The sequence below is a fragment of the Mytilus edulis genome, chromosome 3 (assembly GCF_963676685.1).
Source record: "Mytilus edulis chromosome 3, xbMytEdul2.2, whole genome shotgun sequence".
Lineage (NCBI taxonomy): Eukaryota > Metazoa > Mollusca > Bivalvia > Mytilida > Mytilidae > Mytilus > Mytilus edulis.
This window is the reverse complement of record NC_092346.1, coordinates 74,181,763-74,207,033: the sequence shown is the minus strand read 5'-3', so window position 1 is coordinate 74,207,033 and position 25,271 is coordinate 74,181,763. Positions and strand designations below refer to the sequence as shown.

At 31.1% G+C, this 25,271-nt stretch overlaps 2 protein-coding genes across 2 annotated transcripts in view; one reads left to right on the top strand and one right to left on the bottom strand.

Moving 5' to 3' along the window:
* LOC139517423 (uncharacterized) overlaps window positions 1-5,420 on the bottom strand; it is a 38,451-nt gene extending 33,031 nt beyond the window's left edge. Inside the window, exons 1-2 of the mRNA XM_071308427.1 lie at window positions 5,306-5,420; window positions 203-463 (exon numbers count right to left, since the gene is read on the bottom strand). The gene's annotated coding sequence lies outside the window, so the exon portion shown is untranslated. The remainder of the gene's footprint in view (window positions 1-202; window positions 464-5,305) is intronic.
* On the top strand, window positions 5,415-17,766 carry LOC139517425 (TNF receptor-associated factor 6-like). The gene is made up of 4 exons (XM_071308432.1): window positions 5,415-5,582; window positions 12,547-12,708; window positions 13,141-13,254; window positions 15,246-17,766. Exons 1-4 carry the CDS (start codon window positions 5,527-5,529, stop codon window positions 15,436-15,438), a joined length of 525 nt encoding a protein of 174 aa, XP_071164533.1. The 5' UTR covers window positions 5,415-5,526; the 3' UTR covers window positions 15,439-17,766.
* The last annotated feature ends 7,505 nt before the right edge of the window (window positions 17,767-25,271 follow it).

The following is a 25,271-nucleotide window of genomic DNA, read 5'->3' as shown; positions in this document are numbered from 1 at the left end:
GTATACTTAGCAACTCAAACCCCACCACAAAACAAAGGTGATTTCAGGTGCTCAGGAAGGGTAAGTTTGTATGCTTGCTTGAATGCGTACCATAATTTCAGGGCTATTACATACCTATAAGACTTTGATTGTTGGCTGTTTTCTGATGACTCTTGTGTATTTATCATATAAACTAGTTTTAGTGGTTATTTACTATACATACGTTTTCAACAGGTTCTCCATAAAATACAAAGCAGCCCATACATTGTTCTTTCCCATCTGCTCCACGTTGTTAACACCAATTTGTTTTACACTGTATCTCTGGCTTTTGTTTAGGTGAACGATGAAACAATTCATTTCAACATCTAGCTTTTTACATTACTAACCCTTTATATTTTTTCATGTAACTATCTCTTAATCACTTATGAAGGTGGTTATTTCTCCAATGTGTGTGTTGGCTTGTGGAATTCTTCTTTGCAGTACCCTTACAAAAAGGGGAATACAAATTATATGTATATTCACATGTACTTTAATTTAAATAACACCATTAACACTCTGAAACAAACCTTTATACAAATGAATCCAGATAGTCAAACATTTGAAACTAAAAACATTCACTTTGAACAATAAATGTCACTTACTACAAATTTACACTTTTCAGGCCAGTCAAATAGTTTTATATCACAAGTTTTGCTTTGATATATCCTTAAAGGTATCACATAATACCTAGAGAACTTGGTTTATAAATCATTAAATGTTGAAAAGCTGATATTGTTAAAAATAAATTGCTTCGCTGAGTGCAGCAGGATATGACTGCAGAGGTCCAGCCCTGAACAGTTGGGACAAAAATGGACACAATATTCGCAATTGATACAGGTCTGAATTTGGATTGTAATCAAATATTTGACACAAAATAGGTTTCTGACACAGAATAACTGTAGTCAAAGAACTAAGAATTGGTTATATGATTAGAATTTATATTTAATTTTTTGCTTTTGTGCAATACATTATGCTGTTGCTAATTGACCCCCCTTTTTTTACCTATTTTTTTTTATTTCAGTGGGAAAGGCTTTAGTTAAGAAACAAAATAAGCTAAAAATATTGATAGGTCATGGAGCTCCTTTTCGAGATATTTGATTTAAAAAATAAGGCGGGAAAAGGCTGACTTGGACTTTAACCTTACATTTGCATTGCTATTATTTGGGTCTCAAATCATAAGAAAAAAAATGACCTTTTATGAGCTATAAAATCTTATATAAAAAGATAAATGGGTGTTATGGGGCAAAATATTTTACCTTCTATCGTATGGTAAAAAATCAACAATTCCTAACATCTAACACAAGTTGTAAAACCTCACCTAAGTACATCCTTAAATACATTGTTCTTTAAATGTGATTGTCTTACCTCCCTTACACTGCTTTAAAATTGTCTTAATTGTCAATTTACCAGGGAACCCTTGTTTTCCCCCCTTTTTTGCCCCCAATTTCTAAATGGTTTGACCCATAACCCCCCCCCCCCCCCCCCCACCAAAGTCAATCCTCACCATCCCTCTCTGGTATGGAAACTTGTGGTAGCAATACACAGTTAGGAGTTTAGTTTCGCATTTTGGCCCTTGTGGATTTTTCAAATAGGAAAGATATTGTGTAATAAAATTCATTTTTAGACAGCTGAGTGCTAATTTAGCCTTCAAAGATGGTTTATAAGAGCATCAGGATTATTTTTTACATGTTTTATGGGCGTTTGACAGTATTTTCATAGCTAGACCGGCAATCGCTCCAGAAATTAATGTAATGTTTACAAACACTTTTTTTCTACACGAAGTTTTTGACGCAATTTTACAAAAAAATGAGATGAAAGACATATGATTTTCATTGGATTTGCTGAATGATATATGTACACAGTTTTAGAAAAGGTATTACTTCAAGCGATTGAAATTCTACTTTAAGTCAAATTTTGGGGAAATATTTGACATCTTTTCCCCCCTTTTTGCAATGTTTTATAACAAATAAATGCAGATTGTTGCCATGGATACACCCAAAAGAAATTATATTTTACCATTTTATATACTGGATATAAAATCTATGGAAGATTCTGATTACATACATATGCCCATATATGACACAAACAGTAAGCTTGATATTGCAAGAAAGCAATGAAAAGGGGATGGTAAAATTTATAAGGGCAAATTTTATTGTTTATTGCTACCTGTGGTAAAATTTCAAAGAGATTCATGCACTTAAACACAAGTTATTGTCTGGAAACTACTAAAATGCTAATTTTGAGCCCCTTTTTTGCCCCTTATTCCTAAACTGTTTGGACCATAACCCCCAAAATCAATCCCAACCTTTCTTTTGAGGTTATAAACCTTGTGCTTCAATTTCATGGATTTCTATTTACTTATACTTAAGTTACTGTCCAGAAACCAACTGTCATAGGATGACGCTCATGACGAAGAAGACGACAACAACGTGATACCAATATATGACCACAATAATTTTTTCTGTAGTATAATAAACATACATGATAGAAATACAGATATTGTGTCCAAGCTTCCTCTGCAAGAACCTGACAACACTCAATTCTACTTACTGTTATTATATCAGCCAATGACATTTTGGCCTTTACATTTTGATTTACAATAAAACCAGAGAATCTGAATGGTCTCTAAATTAGAAAGTAGAACAGAGCATTGTCGTATTCTAGTAAGAAACACATGGATACATGGTCTGTTTTAATCAAATTGTATTAAAATGCACAACCTTGTCAGGAAAAAGCATGTTCACTTTCTTTATTAATTTTTATATATATATATATTCTTATTCATGTTAAATAAACTATTTACAATGCATGGACTTGATACTATGTTTTAACATTTCATGTATATTTGAGTCTAGATGTCACATATTTAACCATGGAGTTAACCTCCGAAGACTGTCGACGGACATTTACAGGTAGTTCTTATGTGCAATTGAATTTTTCTAGGTCTGTTTGAATTCATATTGAAGATTAAACAAGAATGTGTCCATAGTACATGGATTCCCAACTCACAGTCATTTTCTATGTTCAATGGACTATGAAATTGGAATCAAAAATCTAATTTGAAATTAAAATTAGAAAGATCATTTTATAGGGTACATGTAACCAAATTTTCAAGTTTGACTTCATCTTTATCAATACTACCTTGACCAAAACCTTCAACCAAAAACTTTAACCTGAAGAGGAACAGATGGACGGATGAAATATAGAAGGTATGCACAAACCAAAAAACATAAAAATATGTTTATCATCTATTTTACCTGTATCAGAATGATTTTTTTGTGGATCCTTTCAGTCAACCAAATGGTTAATCTTTGTTTCAATTTCAATGTTAACATTCTTTTGTTACCTTCCATATGAATTACTATTGTTTAAATCATGCAGCGTTCAAACAGTGTCTTGCATTTGCTCTTTCAGTTACCCCATACACCAAAGTTTATACAAATTGGTTAAAGCGTTTTTGCATTAATGTCCCACATGTTGACGACAGACGGATAGATGGACTGACGGACAGACAGACAACAGTATACCAAAATATAGCCATTGATAGATTTAAGTAATGTGTAAGTATATGAGAGGGGGTAGGAGGGGTCCTGATCCCGAAATCCCGGGCTTAAAAACACGAAATCCCAAATCCCGGACTGAAAAACACGAAATCCTGAGGTCCTGAAATTCGAAAAAAAGAATTCCCGGACCCCGAAAGGGTCAATCCCGAAATCCTGAGCTTAAAAACACCCGATCCCGGAGTCCCGATAAAGGTCATATCCCCCCTCGTATATGGCAAGCCAAAGTGGACAAAAAGAGATTTTTGTTATATTAAAAAATAGCTTTCTAATAACGAAGAAATCCTTTTCTAATATTACAAAATAATTTTTTAATATTAAAAAATACTGTAATTTCTAATATTAGAAAATGACTTTTTAATATTAGAAAATGAATTAACAATATTAGAAAATCCTTTTTTGATATTAAAAATTGATTTCTCAACATAAAAAATATATAAAAAATGATTTTTTAATACATCATGTACATGTATTAGCAAATGATTTTTTAATACATGTATTAGCAAATGATTTTTTAATACATTGTATTAGCAAATGATTTTTTAATACATGTATTAGCAAATGATTTTTTAATACATGTATTAGCAAATGATTTTTTAATATTAGGAAATGATTTGGCGATTAAAAAGATAATAAACAAGTGATAAGTCAAAACTCTTTAGGTCAAACATAAAAATATGTGTGTTTCCTATTTCCCTACCTATCCAATATTTTAGGCTTACAATAAAGTTTGTATATCACTTTACAATGTCAGAATTCCTCTCTCATAGACTCAATGTAAAAAAAAAATGTAAAATTTAAAAAAAAAAATCCTTACCCTATTTTTTTCAAAGATATAGAAAAACACACATATTATTTTTACTTGAAAATTAATTTTTTAATATTAGAAAAATGTTTTTTTAATATTAGAAATTGATTTCTTAATATTAAAAAGTGAATTTCTAATATTAAAAATCATTTATTAATATAAGAAAATGAATTATGAATATATAAGAAAATAATTTAATTTGGATGTAACATGTCTTCAGATTGGCTGACATCGTTTTGTTTATCATATCATAGACACAATTTTGTCATGTGACCATGACTTCATCAACATGATTTACGCAGGTTTAAAATGGAATTTAGAATTAAATTATAAGAAATAACTAATATTTGTGAGTCTATTCGAAATAACATAAAAAATGTGGTGCACACTGTTAAATAACACCCTACACACGTTATTCAATGTGCACCACATTTTTTTATATTATTTCTTCATAGACAGTAAAAATATTACAGTCATTCCTTAAATACTTTCGAATTTCTAATATTAAAAAATGAATTTCTAATATTAAAAAAGGAATTTCTAATATTAAAAAAGAAATTTCTAATATTAATAAATGATGTTTGATATTAGAAATTCATTTTCTAATATCAAAAATTGATTTTTGAATATACAGAATATAAGTGTTTTTGTTTTTTAATATTAAAAAATATTGTTCTTATAATATATTTAAAAAAGATTTTTTTATATTAGAATGATTTTTAAATATAAAAAAAAAGCTCTTTTCGTTCACTTTGGCTTGCTATATTAGTAAATATGTGTATTAAATATATTAAATTATCCTCGTTAATTAGTTCCCGGTCTGGTGGTATTTCCATTAGCACCGCTCCAAACAAGCAAAAATTCACGTGTTGTTTGTGATTTAAGTTGTTAGGCTAATTGGTTAATCAATTCATTTTACCAGTATATTTAGCATTAATTAATAGATGCATTCATTCCAAGGCCTGTGTAATTCTCGTTATTGTTTACTGGAAAGAAAATGACTAATTTTCAACATACACCGGAATTTTGTCCAATCAAATTACTGGATTTTCAAACACGTGATCACCAAAGCGCGAAGCCCAAAAACAACAACCGTTAGTTGGAAGAAAGACACAAACACCCCGTGTGATTACGCTGGAAATGGCAAGGAGGGCGTCGTCGGCACTAGAAGAAATACAAAACAATTATGAACAAAGGTCTGATTCATTTTTCAACACATTCAATAATATTGTTTGGAGATGCAGGTTCATTGATGCTTTCACTTTTCGGCTTTATTTTATTTTTATGAGGACTTATAATTATGTCATGAGTGCCAACAAAATTGTATATTGCTATACGTTGTACCTTACTACAACTCTTACTGTTTATCTAACCCTTAGGGCTGACCTTATCCTTACAATGAATGAAGGCTAATCTTTAAAATCATAGAGCAAGGACCTCAGGTTCTGTCTCTGAGTGTCTGTTTTTAAACCCAAACTAGACTCCTGTTGTGGTCACACAATGCTACACTGTCACTAACAACATGTACGGCCTAAATCCAGTGTTTCTGCTTTCAGTCTACATTATTTCATATGACAAAAAGACTAGTACTTAATGTGATGTGTTTATACACTTTATCGCTATTTACACAGGTTCCTTTAAAATTCTGAAGTCATAATGCAAAATATCTGACGCCACAATGGAAAAGTGATTGTTGTTCGACGTTAATAGTTCAAGCGGGACAGATTCTCAGGTCAGCCAGGAATACACCTTATCTCTATTCCTGTCAGATATTTTGTATTATGATGTCAAAATTTCATGGGAACCTGTGTGATACAGTAACATGTACAGGGATCTCCATGGCCTGTTTAACGATGGCGCCCCGCCATCGTTCAAATGTCTTGCGCCATCGTCAAATGACTTGCGCCATCGTTAAATTGTTTTGCGCCATCGTTAAATTGTCTTCCGCCATCGTTCAAAACTTCATCATTTTTTGCAGCCCGACGCCATTTTTTTATCAATTATTATCAAATGCATGTAATTGCATAACCCTTAGGCTTTTTATGTTATAATCCAATACAGTTCTAACGCCTGAGGGATATCCGGATTAACATCGCTAATCAGTTGTACCTGAGCTTGTACAGGTAGATCAACAAACCACACAGGAGAATACTTATCTGAGGATAGCAATCCATTTGTCGAATTAATCAACTAAGTTTTAGCAAATGATTATGATAATTAAGATTAAACAAAAAAATTAATAATCCAGTTACAAAGAAAACAGTTTAACAAGTAGAACACGTGCTTTATTTTGACTTACGCAATCAGCATCCCCCTTTTTTAAGAAGTACAAAATAAGACGCAAAACAGTAAATATTATTTCATTGCAAATAACTTGAATACTGCTGTAACGATAATTTAGAATTACTTTAAAAGTTTAAAAGTAAAAACTTAAATATTTCCTGTAAAGAAATATCGTATCGTAATTCCGAATTCATTTCGTATATTACAATCAAATTGATACATCCGCGTTTCCGGTTTCTATTCAGACTCGAAAGATGCATGTTGCACAGCATCAATTTGACAGATAAAGTCATTAAAAATGTTTTCATTTGTCAATGTTTGCTTTACAAATCTCTGTAACCTTTTACATAACCCGTACGAATCGTTTTGTTGTTGCTGCAAATCAGCCATACCGGTAATGGGTTCTGAATTTGACAACTGTCCATGATAAATAAGCTCCACATCATTTGATTTTTAACCCCCATAACAATTACCAAAAATACAAGAAATCTACATGGGGACCTTCATGACAGCTTTTGGTCATTCTCGACTAAAGGGGGACCATGAATACTTGGCATTTGAATGGTTAAAAACGGCAATAAATGAAAATATTGATACTTCTAATTCTATAAGGCCAATTAAAATTAATTGATAGATTTTCATCCCCGCCCGCCCCTCTGAAATCACCCCGCCCCGAATTTTTTTATTTTATAAAATTTACGATTTCCGGATTTTGTTCATTCCTGTTACCGGTAACCGTTAAAATTTCGTTTCATTCAATGCTTCCTGTTTCAAATTTCGGTTTTGTACCTCGAGTAAATCTAACCAAAATGATTAAGTCTACCTTTCCGCTGCTCTATGATGACAACATCATCTTCCCAGAGTAAAGATTGATAACGAGAATGACATGAAATATTGGTGTTACGAGAAAAACGCTTTTTCCAAGACTGCAAATCGCGGTATGTCACAAATTTCTGTGATTAGAAAACTGCGGACTTTTTTATTTATGCAATGACTTTGTCTCAGGAAATTTAAACTGTAAATGATACCCAAATCACAAGATTCGTGGAAACCATTGATACAGAAAACATGACTGAATTATAGATATTGAAACACAAGCACGAACTTGTCAGATTTATGACCGTTTATTGAATTTAAAAAGTCGACTAACATACGCATTTTATTTATGCAAGCCCTTTGATTTTACCCATGGCTGTCTTTTTATGTTGACAAACAGCAAATGTCCCAATACAGCCAAAAGGATTCATTCAACAACAACTTTTTTTTCATTATTAAGTTCATGTTTTACATGATAATTATATTTTCATCTTGCATATAAAGTACCAACCCTATTATTTTCAACACTCTCTGAGCTATTTTATTCTGTACTCATAATAATTGTGTTGCATACCAATGCATTTGCTTCATTTTATGGTAATACAAACCATTGTTTAGAAACCCAAATACATTTTGTGTAGGTAGTCTAACTGAAGAGAGTATTTCTCGCACGTTTTTGTTGTTTAAAAGTTTTTAAAGCCGCAATTAGATATATTTTCAAGGATTTGAAATATGTAAGATTCCTCATACTTGTGTATACATGATATAAGCTTATTATTACACTTGCATATACGAAGAACTTGTCACAAAAGGGTGTTCATATGAAATAAAATTTAAAAAATAAAATCCTCCCACCCGCCCCATTATTTTCAAAAATTTGGATGAAAATCTACTAATTAATTTTAGTTGGCCTAATGAAAATTCAAATAAATATAATTTAAATAAGCAATGATTTAGCATGTTCACCATTCCTTGTATAGATGGATAAAATACTTCCGATCGCGCTACACTGTACAGCGTAGACACGGTTTGTAATGTGTAAGTTCCTCCATCGTTCAATTTTCATCCATGGAGATCCCTGATGTATCAAGTAATCAATGGCAGACAAATATCGATAAGGTGTTTTAAGTATTGTATTGATAGGAAATCAAATGAGAAATTAGCACATTAAATTATATCCTTACTGGGTTCATAAGTAAATGACAAGGATATCGATAGAAGATACATTGTGTACCGGCTCAGTTTGTCAAGAATATGATAACATGCTTCCGGGACATTTATCTGCACTCCCACCATGGACACGAGTTTAATGAACAGTTATAATTACTTATTCATTTTTCAGCACCGCAGTATTATCATTTGAGGTCAAGTTTATAGATATAGGAAGATGTGGTGTGAGTGCCAATGAGGCTTAAATTAGAATATTGTTTGTTTGCAGTTTACCGACCGACCCTTGAAAATCCTCCCAACTGAAAATTTTATTGCTTTAAATTTGAAGAATTTTTTTTTAATACTTCTATTGACGCGATCCGGAACTTTGGGTCCTTTCCGGAAATGATTTAAAGTCTGGGTCAATTACGCATTTCAAGTTCGGTTTTTCTTAGCTTCCCGTCAAGCGTTCATGTGACCATTCAATGATAAAGCACATGGAAATTGTTTACAGGTATCCATGAAGTCACGGAGGAGTACTTAACGCTGTCATTTCGTGTCAATTTTAAGACAAATAACAAACAAAAAAGTTTATTAGTAAACTGTTTATACAGATTCAGGCACATGTAATGATGTGTGATGATATCATTGACGATGATGCAGCGGATATTCATAACTGAAACGATAACCATTCTGTCTCAAACAAATTGGGTACATAATCAGTGGTTAAATAATTCGACAGCAGCTTGAAGTATGGCATGTTTTCTACAAATCGTTGTGAAGACGACAAAGATGAAACCACTCCTCCGTGACTTAAATCTTCATGGATATCTGTAAACATGCCTGTACGGAGAAAGGGCTCATTTGAAATGTTAATGGATATAGATCATGCCAAATCAATAAGAAGCAACCCTAACTACACAAAGATGTAGAGAAAATGAATGGTTAGCTTGAAAAATAAATATACTCTCTCTATATTAAATATCTTCGATTGCAATGAGTATGCTCCTTTATGATAAAGGGGGCTGCCCCACTCATTGCAATTATTCTCTTTCTTACAATATTAAATATACCCAAACTGTGTGGCCTGTGTGAATTCAATTAAAAGATGTCCTTAGGAGCTATGCTGCCAATTTTTTTTATGCATTAAAAACATTTCAGTACAGACCATTTACTTTTAATGGGGTGCTGTGGATTTCACCCCAAACTTAATCACATATAATTAAATATTGTTAGAAATATGAAAACAGTCGAATGTCTTGATACTTTTTTTTCAAGTTGCCTTTTTTTCAATTGAGGAAGATTCAGTGGTTATTTTTTTTTATTAAAAATACACTCTTTAATGCATTGTCTTATAAATCTTTAATATCTACATTTTTCTGATGAAAATACTCTACTCATGAAAACATTCTAGTCAAGAAGCATACATGTCTGAATATATTTCTTTAAAACAGTTCTAGTCATAATGACATTCCTTGTTTATAAGTGTTCCAGTATTTAATAATTATACCATATTTTATGTCATAAATTGGATAATGACACTATGTTCAAGTTTCAGTTTTGGTTAAAAAGTTTTTTATCTGAAAATGCCTGTTCATTTGATGTTGGTTTTCAGCATGTCCAGTGTTTGTTGTTTTAAAATGGTTTTTTTTCTTCACAAAAAACTTGGTTTAGTGTAACTGCTTGTTTAAACTGTATTTTGGCTGATAAAATAAAATATTTTTCCTACCTACCGACCCTTCAGTCTGAAGGTACAGTCGGAAAACTGCAAACAAACATATTTTTAAGGTTGGCCTGAGACAACCCTCCATCCAAATAACAATTTAAAAAAAATCCATTATAGGTCAATGTATGACCTTCAACACGGAGCCTTGGCTCACACCGAACAACAAGCTATAAAGGGCCCCAAAATTACTAGTGTAAAACCATTCAAACGGGAAAACCAACAGTCTAATCTATATAAAAAAATGAGAAACGCGTATGAATTACATAAACAAACGACAAATACTGTCCTTTTGATTCCTGACTTAGGACAGGTGCAAACATTTGCAGCGGGATTAAACGTTTTAATGGTACCAAACCTCCCTTTTTCTGAAACAATAGCATAACATCACAACATAGAAAAACATACAATAAAATATCAATTGGCAGGCTTAACTCAATCAAAAAATGTAAATTAATACACTATGAACGAATAAATTTGATCTGCAATATCTGAATGTAAATGCACAGTTAATAAAATATTAGGGATAAACAAACAAGTCCAAACAAAGCCATTGCAAGACACCACTGTGAAATATTTATCCTACGAAAATTATCACATTTAAAAAAAAATATAAATAATACAGGTAAATCTTGAAGTTTATACAAATATAGTGAAAATTAGAAGATATTCCAAATAATCAAAGCTGGTATATAGACAAGTTCCATATAAATATAAAATAACAAAAAGGCATTATAAACAGTATCAACAGGTCGAATTAACAAGAAAATACGATTTTGAGAGTACTCTCAGTTACTGACAGCTAGTTAAAAGCCAAAAACAATTAACAATAAAAAATCATGCATCAGGGACTTAGCATTTTAACGTCATGAACAGTCAGAGAAGACATGACTTGTGCAATGCCAAAAATAATTATATCGACAGGCAGTAGGATAGTGAGGAGCGACTTCTACAGAGACAAAAATCAACGTGTCTATGTCTCTATACATCCCGCCTCAAAAGAAGACACAATTTCGTTATGTTTTAATTTGCTAATGACAAAATCGATATTAGTGCCAATGTAAACTATATTCAGAGATCTAATTACAATATTGGTACGATAACTTTACTTGTAAGTTTGTTTAAAGGTTAGATAAGTTTACACGGATCACATAGTAATTTCCTCGCTTTAAGTACAATATTACCATAAAATTTAGGATGTGAAAAACCATTTTTAATAAGTTATCTGCAGGTACAGCCAAATTTACTAATCAAATCTTTGTATCTATGAAAGAATTTATGTCAATATAATTGTTCAATTTCCTAGCCAATCGTTGAATATGTAAGACTCATCCAATTAATGCAAATGTGACTATTTCTCCAACCATTTCCTTTGGTTTGGAAGGAATGGTGGACCAGTTTATCAAAACACACTAATCAATTTGACCTGATGAAATATTCCCTAGGTCAGCCACTGTCAACATATATTTGTTCCGCCTAACAAAAGTTCCCCTGTAATCTTTGTTATAATGTAAAGAATGTCATGACATCTATTCCGCAAAGAAATAATATTACAAATTGTTTCTTCGCTCATTACTTCTATTTCATGACATCACCAACAGTGGTCTACCTGTCTTAATGTAAAGTATCTTCTATTCAAAGAAAGCAATCCTGTCGCACTACAATTATTCATTAATAGCAATTGAAAGTGAAATGTCCGCTAAAGGTTTTTAAAAAAGCAGTATAAAGGGATTATTCAGTCATCAAATAGAAATTACTCTGATCTGTTATTCATTCATTTCTTGGCTTTTACATGTGTATAAATTAATACCTTATTTTATCAAATTTCCTACAAGACGCTATCGTCTTCCACATTTTTCAAAAAAAAAAAAGTCTCTAAACTATTTCATTTTGCAAACATGGCAAATACAAATGTATGTTATTTTAAAAATTGACATACATGCTTTCTTCCTATTATTTTATGGTCATTCAAAAGATGTTCTAGACATGTTACTTCTTATCATACATGAAGCACATGTCTTTTATAATTGTCCAGAAAGAAAGTTGAAAGTGAAAATGGAAGTGTATATTATATATGACTTCTGACAACAAAGTAGGTAAAATAGTGGGATAACATCAAAAAATGATGAATGAGAATAATCAATTTAATGTCTATAAATCATTTAATTTTGACATTTTTTTTATTATAGGTTTAACTGTGGTATTTGTATGTGTCCTAAACTGAAGATGGTGTATGGAACATGTCAACATAGAATATGTGTAGATTGTTTATATTGTAACTATGACAACAGGAGACCCAGCATGGACAAATGTCCAACCTGTCAGAAAGATGATGCATTTCCACCTTTTAGGTAAATACACTGTATAAATCTATTCACTTTTTAATTCGTTGTCTATTATTAAAATCTGGATAAGATTTACATAATGTAGATAGAAATATGTCGCTTCAAATGAGAATGGAACCCAAAATATAGACATCATGCTCTGTTATTGTGATTTGTTTCACATTTAGTTATCTTGTTTGCATTACTAGCTTACTTATATGTTATGGTTTTTTGCTCATAAAAGGCTGTATGAGGACATGTACATGTAGTGTTACAGTACACCCTTCATCTTTAGTGGATAGTTTTCTCTTTTGCAACCAGACCACATAACTCTTAATTTGTCTAATTGGAAAATGCAAACAGAAACCAATTGATTCATACACTTGTAATTAAAGATTGTTATATATATAATTACTAAGAATAGAATACACATGTTGAGTGGTATTTTTTATTTGACAGGCCAGATATTCCCGAAGACAACATAGAAAGTCAGCGGTGTCTTGGTATAAGATCATGTACAAACAGTGGTTGTCCTATTGAAATGTGGGAATGGGAACTAGAGGAACATCTTTTGTGAGTATAACTGGTTATAATATTATTTTTTTTTAAATATTCTAAACATTGCAGAGCTTATTATATATACCCCATGCAACGAAGTTGCGGAGGGTATAATGTTTTTGACCCGTCCGTCTGTCAGTCCGTCCGTCCGTCAGTCCTGTTTCTTGTCATCGCAACTCCTCTCAAACCACACAACAGAATTTCACGAAACCTTTTCAGATAATAAGGACATACTATGTAGTTGTGCATATCGACGGGAAATTGCGATTCAATTTTTTTTCTAGGAGTTACGCCCCTTTGAACTTATTTACTTTAATGTACTACTGCAACAGTCTGTCATCGCAACTTCCTCTCAAACCACACAACAGAATTTCACGAAACCTTTTCAGATAATAAGGACATACTATGTAGTTGTGCATATCGACAGGAAATTGCGATTCAATTTTTTTTCTAGGAGTTACACCCCTTTGAACTTATTTACTTTAATGTACTACTGCAACAGTTTGTCATCGCAACTCCTCTCAAACCACACAACAGAATTTCACGAAACCTTTTTAGATAATAAGGACATACTATGTAGTTGTGCATATCGACGGGAAATTGTGATTCAATTTTTTTTCTAGGAATTACGCCCCTTTGAACTTATTTACTTTAATGTACTACTGCAACAGTTTGTCATCGCAACTCCTCTCAAACCAAACAACAGAATTTCACAAAACCTTTTCAGATAATAAGGACATACTATGTAGTTGTGCATATCGACGGGAAATTGCGATTCATTTTTTTTTTCTAGGAGTTACGCCCCTTTGAACTTATTTACTTTAATGTACTACTGCAACAGTTTGTCATCGCAACTCCTCTCAAACCACACAACAGAATTTCACGAAACCTTTTCAGATAATAAGGACATACTATGTAGTTGTACATATCGACGGGAAATTGTGATTCAATTTTTTTTCTAGGAGTTACGCCCCTTTGAACTTATTTACTTTAATGTACTTCTGCAACAGTTTGTCATCGCAACTCCTCTCAAACCACACAACAGAATTTCACGAAACCTTTTCAGATAATAAGGACATACTATGTAGATGTGCATATCGACAGGAAATACGGTTCAATTTTTTTTCTAGGAGTTATGCCCCTTTGAACTTATTTGCTTCAATGTACTTCTGCAACAGTTTGTCATCTCAACTCCTCTGAAAACACACAACAGAATTTCATGAAATTTTGTAGATAATAAGGACATACTATGTATATTGACAGGAAATTATTATTCAATATATTTTCTTATACAATTTTTTTTCTTATACTTATTTAATTTCTCCAATGACAATGTGGGGACATGGGGTATGTGAGCGTGCTCACTAAGGTTCTTTAATTTTCTCAGAATAAGAGATAAACATACCTTTAATAGATGAATTTTGATTTGAGAGTTTTGATTACAACTAAGTCTGTAACTAGTGAAAACCATGTGCACTATTTTGAATTTAGAATGTATTCATTTTGAATTTTTGCTGAGCCTGGAACATTTTGATGCTGAAGTGAGACATATAAATTCTACATTCCCGTGGCGACACCGCAGTGTCAACAACATTAAGGTTCAGTCTGATTTTCTAATTTAACAACACTAACTTTTTTTTAACCTGCATGAAATTGAATAAATTTGGACAGATTCTTTATTCTGTCAGACCAAAAGACAGTACGTCTCCAGAGCAAAATTTTGAAAATATCCTTTAATTTAAAAAAAAAATGCTTAGTATTTTTTGTTAACATTTACATTTAAAATTTAAAACATTTATTTTCTACCACAAATATAGAAAATAATCCAAAACCACTTTAATAGTTGTAAAAAATACATATTTTCCTGGACTGTTTACATTGCATAAAAAACTTGTTAAAGAATGTGTACTTTCTATTTCATCTGCGTGAAACAAATCTGTTTATCTGATTTCCTACAAAATCTATATACACTAAAATGAGTTTTCATGATATTTTTTTATCTTCAGAATATGTCCAAATAGGGCAGATTCCCCAGCAGCTACAGCCAAACGCAGACGATCACATCCAATTCACACATATGATGAGACGAAACAACAAAAGAAATCTTTACAGCTGAGAATGGCAAGGAGCAGAAGTAATGTTCATGAACTGTCAAGACTGAGACCAAGAAGACAACAAGTTCTAGTTCAGCTGAGATGATGACAACCAACTCCCACAAGTTATCTATAAACATGATGTATCGGCCAGACCAAATGTTTCTCAGAAAATAATTGGTTGTTGAGGTGCTGTGAAGATATCTAATTGTGATATTTAGTGTTAAGCCAAAAGAATATTGAACATATTTTTAAAAACATGAAACCCTAGACTTTATCATTTGTAATGGATTTCTACTTATAACGAGTACTGTTTATTTGTATGTCTTCCAGCTGTATTGTCTCTGGCAAAAAGCTGTTCTATTTCAGATATATAAATGTAGAAAAAGAGAGGTCTGCTCACAATTAAAACATACTGTTTCTGTTTGTGGTTTTGAAAAATTTCCAAAGATTTCCAAGTCTGACATGTCTGAAATGACTGTATGTTTTTCTTTTTTTTAACCTAGCCAACTTTATCACTTCATAACGGGAAAGAGAGGTGAAGATTAGATCAAAATATGAAACAATATTGCTTTTCATTTTACTTGCAATGTAAAAGTTACCAGTCTGTATTTGTTAATAAGTGAAATAAGTTATTAACATTGCTTTTCCCTCGTTTCTTCTTAAACTTACTTATTTATTTATATCATATAACACTCAAATGCTTGTTTTGTGCCTCTTCAGATTTAATAATTAAAAGTAAACAAAGTAGAAAAGGTTAATATTAAAAGTAAAGTTATTTTTGACACACATGTAGACTATGTAGGAAAATGTTCTGGTCTTTTATGGTACTGGCGATTTTTTTGTCTGCCAATCAAAATTAGGGAGGCTTACATGATATCTATGAACTCTGGTGCAATTAATGTACTTCAACTATGAATCATCAAGTTTACTCATCCAACCATCACACATATATCATTTCTGTATTAAGTCGTACAAAGATTTTATATCATGGATATTACAGATTTATGAACAAATGATCAGATATCTTATATGTATACAGATAATTGGTGTCTTAAAATTGAAAGGTTTCAAATATAATGTAAAAAAAAATATAAATGGAGATTGGTTTTGTCAGATCTAATTTGACTTGAAGACCAGAAAATTGTACAAAATGTATTTAAGTATTGACTACCATTTATTTTTTTCTAATCACTGTTGTAACATTGTTAGCTTTCAAACAGTTTCATTCTTCAGAATTAATCTTCTTGTACAAAAGTTTATTATCTTGCTCAAGTTCCAACTTTCAAACAAATTGTGTGCATCCAAAAAGAGTAAAAAGAATACAGGAATTAAGGAATATGCTAATAATGTATTTCCTTAAGTTTTTAATTGTAAACTTTGGTAATATATTTGTTTGCATTGTATGGTTGATATACATCGTACATGTAACGGTTTACACTGAAGTGCAAATGGATTTAGAAACAGTTAATTAGTAGAGATTAAGCACTATTTTATTTCTGTTTATTTTTATCTATATCCAAATGAATTATCATTATATTTTTCATTTTCATGTGTTTTTCATAGATGTATTATTTTCATTGTACATTTCATTGATATTTTTATGAAACATTCAGTTACATGTAGTAGCTTTAAAATGGATAGCTTTTATTGAAAATCATGATATATCTATATTTTGTATTTATATAAATAGAAATGTCTTATTTTTTTATGAAAAAAATATATGGATAAAAAAAAATCAACCAAATCCTTTCTCAATTTTCAAAATGTTTCTTTTTCATAGAGTTTGGCAAGGCCATAATTTGGTTTGAATATTAAGTCCACTGTTTAGAGATTAAAAAAACATGGTTTCAAGATCAGATCAAAAGTGATATAGAACTGTTTTTGTGCAGGTATCTTATATAACATTTACAACCCAGATGTAGGCCTAGGAAATATAGATCAGAGGCACAATCTGATAAAAATACAAATCCTGTGCACCAACTTTGCTCACAAGGAACTAAAAACATACATGCTTTTAGCACAGACTCAAATCAGATATGTAAAATGTTATAACAAACATTATGTTAAAAAATGTTTCTAGTCCAAGCATGGACTCTTATGTTTCCAGTCTAAAAAAATCAATTGAAATTTACCTGCTTACTAGCATCTCAAATAAAACAGGATATCAACTATCTAAATTATTAATGTGTCCCACCTAAAAAAAAAGAGCTTTTAAATCAATCAAAGGTTGAGCAAAAATAAAACCATTAAAATGAGTTTTTACATATTTTTTTTATAGAAGTTCCAAGCATTTTTCTGTGTACTGTTGATAGGAATAACTATCATATTATTTTTTCAGCTGTTTTTGTAGGATGTCTGAATGTTTTTGTTCTTATGTTTGGATGAATGACAGTACTATTTATTATGTTTTCATTAAAATATTTGTCAATGATTTTAGTTAATTGTTTGATTTTGAATATAGCAAGATTAATGGGAGGGGCACCAATGAGACAGCAACCTAAAAAGTGAAGCACCAAAATTGTTTTACAAGCTATAAATGGCACAAGACAATTAAGTGTTATTGAATGAAACAGAGAAAAGAGGGATTTTGACATCAATGAGACAGCAACTAGAATAGAATTTCTCATTTAAAGAGATCTGGAGGTTATAAAGATTTTAATAAAAAATAAACCCTTATCAGCATTGGCAAGCACAAGACTTTTATCAAATATGTTTAAGTTTGGAGCTATATATTTCATTCACTTTGTGCTTCCAAAAATATTTCCATCTCATTTTCCTCTGTTACTACCAAAGAATGAATTCTTATTTGGTCAGCCGCTAAGAGATGAGTTGAAATGTATGAGGACTTTTGGACATCCTTTTTTCCATTTGTTGATGCTTTGAAATCAAACATGGTTAGAAGTTTAAATTTTGTGTCACACATTTCACAAGTACATCATATTTAGTCAGAAGTCACAACCTGTGAGTGGATTTTGAATTTGTCTGACCCTATGTTCCAATATTTTGAATTTTGAGTTTGGTATGCTTAGCAGGACAATGTGTAAAGCATGACCCTATATTTCAATACTTTGAATTATGAGTTTTGGAATGCTTAGCAGGACAATGGGTGTACTGCTAAAACATGATTTTGGTATTGGAAACATCCTTGGCTTCCAAGTATTTGACTTTTGTTCCCTATTAAGGTAAGTCATGTATAGCTACAAAGGAGCATTAACTTAAGTTATTGTCACATATTTCTAACTGATGAGATGTAACATGTACATGCATTTAGCATCTTCCAAAAGACAACTTCCTGTTTGGTATAAGTATATCCTACTAAAGAAGATTTGATATACTTTTCCCCCCTGACTGTTCCTTGAAATTTTCTTTGCATTTTCCTAGAAACTGCAATTGGCTTCATAAAATGTATCAAACTAAATGTACTAGGACGTTTACATAATCATGTGATCATGCTACCCTTAAAAGAGTTTTCACATTCTTTTATCAACTTCATTTTCATTACTTTCTAATGACTATACAACAAATCAGATAACTTTGAAATTTGGTTTAGAACATTCATGTGAGTATGCTATACTTAGACATTGAATTCATTTAAATAAATCTTTAGTCAACCTTGCATTTGTGGGTATATTTTCAAAAAAAATATGAGCAAAAAGTCTATTATACTTGGTGCAAAGAATGGTTGTTAGGTTTTACATCTGTCTGATGGGGTTCATCTTTACCTTTTTACACAATTCATTGGTTAAAGTCATATGAAAAGAGTGACTGGTGAAAATGTAATTACAATTCTTGAACCAATGCATACAAACATCATAAACTTAGTCTGTGTGCATGATTTTATCATTTTTTTCGCATAAATTTCGTATAATCGTAAATTTTTTTTTCAATCTGTCAGTGTCGTTGTGAAAATATGGTAGGTAATCAAAGTTCGTGTTTTGAAGCCGAAGTTTAACGATTGTCACCTGTTTGTCAACAATCAACAAAAAAGCATGGATATTGAGCATCCCTTTTTAACATGTACAATCAGATAATAGTTTATTTTAAGGACATCGATGCGTATTGTGATCACCAGATATTTACGAGATGGGTCACACTGAGGTCACTTTGCCTAAGGAAAATATGTCGGGGAATTGCTTCCTGGAAGGAAGCAATTAGAATAAAGTAAACTTCTTCTAAATATGAACAAATTAAAGAATTTTCTTCAGAAAAAAGTATGTGCATAAGTTTTATAATGAAAACTATCCATTGAGTTATAAAAAACATGCATTTTTTTTTTTATTTGAGGTTTATTATGACCTTTATGTTAAGTTTTTGTGGTTGTTTTTTTTCTCTCAGATTCTATGAGTTAAAGGACAAATTCATCTGATCTGACCTCATTTTTAAGCTAGTGCATTATTCATGTAACATTTATGTAAAAGATCTAGTTACAACTTTTATCTCAAAAGACTTTCAACATAAATTTAATCGTGATCAGTTGCGAAGGAAAGATATATCAGTATATTCACTCTTTGTTTTAAGATTGAAGGGATATTTAAAAGTACATTAAGTTTTTTAACAGATTTTTTATGATCCCTGTTAACCTTTATCATACATCTGTCACCATTGGGACATGTGATGTTAGGTCCTTGTGAATGTTCCAATAAAAGGGTGAATGTGTCAAAGAGACAACAACCTAACCAAAGAGCAGAAAAAAAGCCTAAGGCCACAAATGGGAACTTGAACACAGCTAGAAAATCCTGCACCATGAGGCAGGCTTCAGCTGGCCTCTAAAACAAAAAGGTGTACTAGTTAAATGAAAATGAATGTCACACTTAACTCCCAAATATATAAATGAACTAAAAAAGAAAAAAACTTAGAGTTATTGGTTAATTTACCATCTCAATCGTTAAAACATTGTACCAGCATTAAAACCTTTGATTTTTCAACCCTTTATACCACTATTCTACATACTAAACTTAAAGCTAAACTGAAAGAACTCGTCAGCTTATGTTTCTTTAACAAAAAGGGCACTAGACATTTTAGATATCTAGTTTTGGGCAGAAATTCAGCTTACAGAGTCAAGGAAAAAATACACCGAAGAGGATATCACTGCCATGTTGGACTTTTTAATTGACAACATATTTGTTGAATTTGGAGGTTTGGTCTTCCAACAGACTATTGGAATCCCAATGGGTACCAATTTCGCTCCTCTACTTGCAGATTTGTTTTTGTATTCCTATGAAGCAGAATTTATCCAAGAGCTTGTACAGAAAGGAGAAAAGAAATAAGCCGAGTCTTTTAATTTCACCTTTTGGTATATTGATGATATACTGTCTCTTAATAAAAATAGATGCAGTGATCACTGATAATTTAATATATCCAAGTGAACTTGAAATTAAAGATACTACCAACACAGATAAATCTGCTTCATATTTAGACCTTTTTCTCGAAATGACTACTGATGGTAGGTTGAATACCAAAATTTATGACAAACGTGATGATTTTAATTTTCCTATAGTCAACTTTCCATTTCTGTTTAGCAACATCCCAGCGGCACCAGCATATGGAGTATATGTGTCTCAATTGATACATTACTCTAGAGCTAGCTCAAACTCAAAGTATGTTGATTTTGTTGAACAAGGAATACTGCTTTCTGCTAAGACAGGGCTATGAATCAATCAAATTAAGGTTATCACTCAAGAAATTTTACGGTAGCATCATGAGCTGATTGGTCATTATGATAAAAGTGTGTTAGAAATCATATCTGATATTCTTCCTCAGTCATAATAACCTTCCATCATTTCCGAACTGAACAAAGAAATAACACGACGGGTGCTGTATACGGGGCAGGAAATGCTTACCCTTCCGGAGCACCTGTTTTCACTCCCGGTGTTTAGTGGAGTTTGTGTTGTTTCTTATTTATTATTTATAACTGTTGATGTAAATGTCCTTTGTTTTTTTGAGTCTTTGTTTACTCCTTGGTTTTGATTGTTATTGTCTTACAAGACTAACAATGGCCAGAGGCTCCTGACTTGGGACAGGTGCAAAAATGCGATGGGGTTAAATATTTTTTGTGTGATCTCAACCCTGTCACTATTCTACTAGCCAATGTAGAATAAACAAACACACAGCAATGTGCACAGTTCTCAGTTTAAAATAAGTGAGGCCAATGTCAGAATGTGTAACTAAAGAAACTAACCAAATGACAATGTAACAAAACAAAGGACTACTACATGAAGCAGTTACTGACAATATCGTACAAATATAAAGAAAATGCTTTGATCTAACATTACGAAACTTGTATGGAATATTTGAATCTTTTTCTATTGAAGGACATTAGTTAAAGGTAGAGGGTATGGTTTATTCTACTGAAAAAGTAGAATGTTTTTTTTTCATTTTATGCGTTTTGTCAAACTGCTTCTGTGGTCTCTTGTTCTACTGGAGTGTCAAGGAGTGTGGATTAGATCCCCGACAGTCACAGTGGTATAGAAAGAAAAGTTTGAATACTTAGTCAAAAGAACTGTCAAGTTGTGTTGTAAATATGCATCTAAACTTTATTATAATGCAATATGTTTTTAGTGTCTTACCATTTGTTGCTGACATGTGGATGACTGGTATTCAAAACATTAAAATCTAAAATACAATTCTAAATGTTGAAATTTCTTACAGGATTACCGGTATATGCAGTCGGAAGTTATCATTAAAGCTAAAATGTGTATAAAAATAACCTCAATCAAAGATATTATGGGACAGCAGATGAGAGTTTGCCTACAAGACTCATCAAAAACACTTGATAAACAGATTAATAGGCCAAACTAACTATTGGATAGATAAATACCCTGCCATGTCTGGTCGGTGTTTTTGCATAGTATTTTTCTACTTTGTATCGATTTGATGAGTTCAGCCTTTTTCAACTAATTTTTATACGGTACTGTAAATTCAGAAATTATTGCGAAAAATGTGACGGAGTTATAAACGCAATAATTTAAACTCACATTTTGAAATATTTCATATGAATTATATAGGATTTTTTTAATAATCGTAAAAATTAAAATTGCATTTAAGTCTAAAATGACATGCTTGTTTAAGCTTTTAGTTTTCTCAATAGACAACTTTCAAGTTCGTTGCATTTCCGTCAAAAACTTTTTTTAGTGAACATCATTCGTGTGTTTAGGGGCTTCGTCACTTCCCTTCCAATGTTAAGCCAGTGGTTGGAAAACTATAAAGCTATATTGCCAGAAATATTCGGCAAATTGAATTCTTATAATTGTCTTTCAACACTGCTGTCATTAGGTATTGTGATTAAGTACTTACAAACAAATATTATTTCTAGTTTATCCTGCACAATGATGATCACTAAGAAGCTTGATGAATGTTTATAGTGCAGGGATACAGGCGATCCGCTCTATCTGGTAAATGACGTCATAAAGACATGCATGTTTTTTCCAGTGACGGACAAACTTGAAAGTGGTCTATTGAATTGATTGATATTTTTCATGTCAGGTCCCTTTTTTAGCTGACTATACAGTTTGGGTTTTTCTCATTAATTGAAGGTCTTAGGTTGAATATGATTGTTAACATCTACTTCATTTGAACTTTGAAGATAGTTGTCTCATTGGCATTCATAACCCATTTCTTTTTATTTTCAAATATAGTTAAATAAAACTTTTCATGTAGAAAAACAAAGCATTCAATTTTATGGTAGTTATTTATTTCTCATTTTTGGTTAAATGTATACAGATAGATCTACATATTCAGATCAATTGACATCCTTGGATTATAAAGATGATAGCAAAATGATAAATGAACATATATGGCAACCTACCTATGGAATGTTATCTACATTCGAGACATTCTAAACTAACAAAAAAAAAATACTGTTACTATAATAAACTCAATTGACATCTTCAACTTAACAAAAAGTTACATAAAGAATGCTATAAAATGTTTATTTTCGTTTTAAATTTGATCTCCTCATTATTCATGAAATATTTGTTTTAGAAATTATAAGTTATATAAAGGATGCTATAAAATGTTTTAAAAGAAAATATACAAATAGTAATGATTACTTATAAAGAGATCATCACATTACCATAACAGTTTTGGGATAACTTACAAAACATGTTGTACAGCAAAAAACATTTAAGTTCCTTGTGAATATCTCTTTGCTCTTGAGTTAATGAAAAGTCAATTATGGAAGTGACACACATAATAAAAGATGAAATCACTTTATGAATAAAAGAGGATGTGATGCATGGTGTTTTTTCCTGACCAAAATTTATATTAGGTATATTAAACTGCATCTTCCTATAGAAATAATAAATTTCCTTCCATTATATTTACTGGCCCCTTATGTCTCTGTATTTCTAATTCATCTTATATACATATAAACATGAATAAGTTAATAGAATCATATCTTTGTTTGACATGATTTTATAGGTTATATAAAACATCATAAGTGAAACCCTATACTAAAGAAAAACATACATTCTAACATCATAGCTGCATAACAGCAAATAAGATTAATCCCAAACAGAAAGTGAGTGTTAATTTCCCCGTCACAACTTAAATACTATATCTGATTGGATAATAATTTAATTTTGGATGTAACAAGTCCTCTGATTGGCTAACATTGTTTCATTTATCAGCTCATAGACATAATTAAGTCATATCACTGTGACGTCATCAACGTTTTTTCATGGTTTACTGCGGTTTAAAATGAAATTCAGAATTAAATTATAAGAAATAACTGTAATATTTTATCTGTCTATTCAAAATAACATAATTATGTGGTGCACACTTTAAAATAACCCTCCTACGCGGGTTATTCAGTGTGCACCACATTTTTAATGTTTTTCTTCATAGACAGAAAAAATATATCAGTTATTCCTTAAATAAATAAAACTTTTAAGGATTTATTCCAAGTAACTACAAAATTCAGTAAAATTTTTTAGTATGTCCTTTTTTAAATTTCTTATCGAATCAAAAACACTCAAACTCAGGTATTGTACTTTGTAAATTGAAACCTTACGAAAGTAAATTAATCACAGCACAAATTCTAACATGTGGAAAACTTTGAAATGTAAAAACCATTGTAAGCTGTAAATTTTATGCAATAATGTGATATTTAAGTGAAAATTGAAGGAAAAAAATGTGACTTTGAAATGTTATCCATGCAAAATGTAACATATAGATAAAAGATATACATATATATAAATGTCAACCATGTAATGAAAATTGAAAGAAAAAAATGTGACTTTGAAATGTTATCCATGCAAAATGTAACATATAGATAAAAGATATACATATATATAAATGTCAACCATGTAATGAAAATTGAAAGAAAAAAATGTGACTTTGAAATGTTATCCATGCAAAATGTAACATATAGATAAAAGATATACATATATATAAATGTCAACCATGTAATGCAGTACTATGACATGATTTTCTTGGCACACTGATATTTTTATTACAAATAACATAGATAAATGAAAAATGGTTTCTCTGATGATTTCTTCATTGTTAACAGATTGTCTTTTCATAAATTGTCTCTGCTTGTTTTTCCAAAACCAAAATATGTAGAAATGTTTGAATTTATCCAGATTTTTTTCTCACAGATTTGTTAATATTTACAAAAATGTCTCAGAACAGATTTAACAACTTATTTTCCAAATATTTACTGACAAATACAAATTTTCGAAGAAGGTCCTCCACCATTTTTATGGTAAATTTTACTCCTTCCTTTACCAAATCAGAAACCTTGCATAAACTAATACTGCCAAGTAGGATCAAAATTCATTTGAAAGATTAATATAAGTAAATTATGATGTTTAAAAGAAGTTCAGTCTTGTGAGGATACATACAAGTGTTATACAACAAAAACTAACTTAGTTTATTTGAACAGATGACTAATGTTGAAAAACTCACAATACCTATATTTTTATTTTAAGTATC

Bases quoted from the DNA above. Each gene is read 5' to 3' on its own strand.
- LOC139517425 (XM_071308432.1), top strand. From the start codon at position 5,527: ATGGCAAGGAGGGCGTCGTCGGCACTAGAAGAAATACAAAACAATTAT. The intron at 5,583-12,546 runs GTCTGATTCATT...TTTTTATTATAG, and splicing joins CAAAACAATTATGAACAAAG to GTTTAACTGTGGTATTTGTA. The intron at 12,709-13,140 runs GTAAATACACTG...TTTATTTGACAG, and splicing joins GATGCATTTCCACCTTTTAG to GCCAGATATTCCCGAAGACA.